General features: G+C 43.5%; 1 protein-coding gene across 7 annotated transcripts in view; it reads right to left on the bottom strand.

The window, feature by feature from the left end:
• Positions 1-2,442: 2,442 nt before the first annotated feature.
• USP33 (ubiquitin specific peptidase 33) overlaps positions 2,443-4,561 on the bottom strand; it is an 89,268-nt gene continuing 87,149 nt past the window's right edge. For 5 of the 7 annotated variants that reach the window (XM_007062571.4, XM_027825000.3, XM_037908010.2 and 2 more), the window contains one exon: positions 2,443-3,681. In XM_007062571.4, the coding sequence (XP_007062633.2) occupies positions 3,524-3,681 (158 nt within the window). In that variant the 3' untranslated portion in view covers positions 2,443-3,523. The remainder of the gene's footprint in view (positions 3,682-4,561) is intronic. The other 2 variants (XM_037908012.2, XR_005226629.2) reach the window with 2 other exon arrangements.

Here is a 4,561-nt window from a genome sequence, read left to right as displayed (position 1 = left end):
GTCCAGCCTTCTAGAGTCCTTATTCTTGGGTGTGGGTCCTGTCTCTCCCTATGATTTACAGACTCCACCACTAGAGAGTAGGGGGCCGGATGGGTAGAGAGATACTCATGCCCTTTCGTGGGCACAAAATATTTGCGCTTTGCCTTCGACATTGGCGCAAGGGAGGCTGGCATTTGCCAGAAGGCATTGGAAATCTTAGCCACCCCTTCGTGCAGCGGTAGGGCCTCTCTGCCCAGGACCGAAGAGGAGAGGACATTGAAGAGCGAGTCTGAGGGTCCCTCAATCTCCTCAGCTTGGAGTTGGAGGGTCAATGCTACTCGCTGCAGTAGCTCCTGGTGAGCCCTGAAGTCCTCCTGTGGTGCGGAGGGGGGTGGGGCTGCAAACTTGTCATCCGGCGTGTGGGAGGAGGCTGGTACAGAGCTCTGCACATCAGCCGGCGCCGCGGGATCCACCCCTTGGTCGGACTCCGCGTGTGGTGCTGAGGATCCATGACCCACCGATCTATCCCTTGGAGGCCTGGATAGTGAGGCGGAGGGAGCCTCCGATGCCCCTGCTACTGAATGAGCCTCTGGCTGAGCACGCACCGGGAGCTAGGGGATCCACTGTCACCACTGGCCCTGCTATGGGGGCCCTTGCCACTGACCGTGCTGTGGCACCGGCAGCACTAGCTGGTCAGGTTGGCTGGGCTGGGACGTAGGGGGCCACATGTGGGACGAGGTCAGGGTTACCAATGACCTGTCAGTACCATGGGAGCAGTACGATCAATGTTGCCGAGAACGACGTCTGCCACAGGACCGGGACTCCGACGTCGAGGAATGGTGCTGCCTCGTGCTACTACTTCTCAAGACGCTGCGATGCCTAGATCCGCGATGATGCGGAGCTGGCGATCCCCGCCAGGAGTCATGGGCACAGTGGCTCGAGGAGAGAGAGCTGGTGGGTGCTGCAGAGGGCCCTATTGCATGGGAAACCAGTGGCTCCTCTGCTGTTGTAGAAGAGGGTACTGACATGATGCCAGTGGTCTTTTGGGGTACTCATAGTGGCAGTAGAGAATGGGAGGCCCTTGTACTCCATTGGAATCCTCTGAGGATGAAAACTCAGATCTCCATAGCAGGAGGTTGCACTGGCTGTCTCAGGCTGATGTGCAGGGGTGTGGAGGGAGAAGCTCCCCGACCTGGGTCCGAATGAGGCCTCATGGTGACTTCCATGCAGCCTTCTTGGGTAAAGCTTGGTAAGGAGTTGCAGATACTGCACCTGGATGGAATGGGGGCTTCTCCCAACCAGTAGAGGCAGCATTGATGTTCATAACTGATCAAGAAGGAATGAGGGCAGGCAGATTTTAAATCCTGGTGTCTTTGGCATAGCCTGGTACCCACCCACAGGTACTGAGGTGGAGGGGGGTGAGGGGGACGGGTAATCCGTAAACAGATTCCCCCGAAGTCTCAGTTCTACTACAAATACTACTAAAAGCTAAAACTACATTATAACAGTAAAAACAGAAAACACTTCAAGAAAAACTAACTATATACAATTCTAAATGTTTGAAGGTGCATCATACTTGAGAGAACACTAGTAGCTCTCACTCTGACCATGCAGCAATGAGAAGGAACTGGAGACAAAGTCAGTCCGCCCCGCTCTTTACCACCTCTGACGAAACCATGAGGTGAGGCAAGGGCGCATGCACAAACCAATGGACACTACTACTTTCAAATACTCCAGCTTCGGACACGTGTAACATACAATGGAATACAATAGGGACCATCACTTGAAGAAGAAAGCAAACCCCCGCTCGGGTCTCTGCCAATCTGACCCAGGGGAAAATTCCTTCCCAACCCCAAATATGGCGATCACTTAGACTCTGAGCACATAGGTAAGACCCACCAGCCAGACACCTGGGAAAGAATTCTCCGTAGTAACTCAGAGCCCTCCCCATCTAGGGTTCCATTACCAGCCACTGGAGACATTTGCAGCTAGCAGTCGCAGACTGGCTACATACCATTGTAGGAAGTCTCATCATACCATCCCCTCAGTTTGTTGCAATAAGTCATAAATCCACTGTTCAGAGGGAGTATTATTATTTTATACCCTGAGAAAACCTGCTTCAATACAGATATACCCCCTCCCGGACTGCACACTTGTAGTTGTCACTTGCCACTCCACACTGGAACCTATATGGGATATCATTAAACAACTACAACCCAAACTCGATGAGGGCCCCATCCTGAAAGAAATCTTTCCCGAACCCCTCTTCTGGCCTTCAAACAACCCCCAAGGTGGTCCAATAAAAGATATTACCTCATGTTGTCTCTAAACATCATCTCCTAACACCTAAATGGGGAAAACTTTAAGGAACACCTCTTGAACACATGAAATCTGTATTGCAATCAAGTTACTACATATTATTTGTATTTCACTTACAAGAATTCAAACACATTTGAATAAATATTTCCAGTTTTTAAAGGTCATTTTTATTTAAACCAGCCTTAAATAATGTTGATTTCGGGGGGGGGGGGGGGGGGGGGGGGGGGGAGAAAAAAGATTGAATGCCATTCACATTCCAGTATACATTATCCAGCAAGATTTTGTAATCTTGCAACATATTTTATCCAACTTCTGACATCACAAATCATGCCAAAAAGTATTTTGCAACTATACAATGATTTTTTTCAGTTTTAATTAAAAATTAAAAAAAAGACTAGACAATTTAATTTCTTAAGTGCGCATCAGTCTCATGTCCACAGTCATTTACATTCCACGCTTCATGCTCTCAACAAATATCCTAAAGAAGACTAAGATTTTTTTCCATCACTGATAGTATTGAAGATATTTGGTAGGTTTATATACAGAAGCTTATTATATGATTTAAACTTTAGTAGGCAATAAGTTACTGACATATGCTGACCAAAACAATATTCCATCCAGACTAATTATATATTTGATACATTCAAATAAGAAAAGCATTTGAAAGTTTTATGCTGTTCATTATTTTATACATTGCAGTGCAAACAAAAAAAAGTGAAACTTAACTTTTCCTGAGTGTTTACTACTTCCCCATGATCCATTTAAAATATGCTCTTTTTATACCTCGTCTTGTCAAAACTGTACAATTAAAGACATGCTGCATTTTGTAAATGTCAGAAAAGACTGATCAGTAATTTATAGCGATATTTAAAAGCATTTTTAAAATCCTTCATCTCAATTTTATAATTCTACAAAGGACAGCATAGGTTTAATATGTAGCAAAAAAACTGTGTTGATTTTTTTTCAATTAACCAAATGTTCCAAAATATGTAAGTCACATACCTTCCAAAACATGAAGGGAATAGTCTGTCTGAAAGGTTTCAAAGTAAATTTTTTAACAAATCTATATTATAAGTTTCAAATCATTCTTCCATTACTAACATAATGCCCAATGAGCTGCCCCTTTCTAGGCAAAAATAAAATAAAATAAAAACTAAACACCTTTCAGGAATGTGTTTTGGGCAAATGGAAAGGATTTCTTAAAAATTCATATTTGTGCTGATGGCTACAGACCACGAGTTTCTAATTCAATCTTCTCCTCTGTTTGAAGCACATCAGGTTCTACTGGAGCAACAGGTGGTCGGAGCATGATCTCTGGCCCGCCCCCATAGATTGACTGGAGAAAATTCCAAGTTTCTTCGGAAATCTGTCCAGAATCTGCTCCTGAAAACAATATATTTAATCTTTTTCAAAAGAGTATCTTTAAAAATTTAGATTATGAGTTAGAAAAAAAAAAGATGTTTAAGAGTGGCAGAAAACTTCTTGCCCTAAATACTAAACACTCCAATTTAATATCATCCCTTTGAATTTCTGCAACACTGTACATACTATCCAACCTGGTGACAGTATTTTGTAAGTGAACTGTCAAGAACATAATGGAGAACAAACTGTTTCTTACATTTAATACTAATTAATACCAAAACCAACTGGTCACCAGAGAATGTGGCACGTAATTTTATCTCAAATGTACAACTAGCATATCAAAACCCATAATAGGTTATAAAATGTGAAGTTTCTACAGTGAATCATCTTATTTGATATATTTGTCCACCAGGCTGATTGCAGACAAGTTTGTGTTCACGTTCTGGCAATCAAAGGATTTCACATCCAACTCCAGCTAACTAAGGCATGGAGTTAAGGGACTCCACGAAGTCCAGTCTGCTCACAGTGGCTGAGACAAAGCACTAGAAGGGCAGAATATAAAGCAGGAAACACGAAGAAATTCTCAGAACCCAAGGAAGAATACACCAATAGGACATTACAGATCACAACAACAGAATCACATTGACTTTAACAGGTGTTGGATCAGCAATTACGTGGTACTGTACAGTATTTACCAGAGTTCCTGTCACCTCTCTCTCTTTCAACTCAGAGTCAATGCAAGGCAAGTGAGTTTAGTAGAAATACTTTTCCAATTCCTATCTAGTTCTATTATGGCTTAGGATAGCTAAAGCTAGAGTGAGAGCTTGGTGGCCAATCTACCAGCAGTGATTTAACACCAAGTTTCCTTATTGTTGTATGTTATAGACAGATGCTTAACATA

The sequence above is a fragment of the Chelonia mydas genome, chromosome 8 (assembly GCF_015237465.2).
Source record: "Chelonia mydas isolate rCheMyd1 chromosome 8, rCheMyd1.pri.v2, whole genome shotgun sequence".
NCBI classification, from domain to species: domain Eukaryota; kingdom Metazoa; phylum Chordata; order Testudines; family Cheloniidae; genus Chelonia; species Chelonia mydas.
The sequence above is the reverse complement of the archived record's forward strand: the minus strand, read 5'-3'. Positions and strand labels throughout refer to the sequence as shown.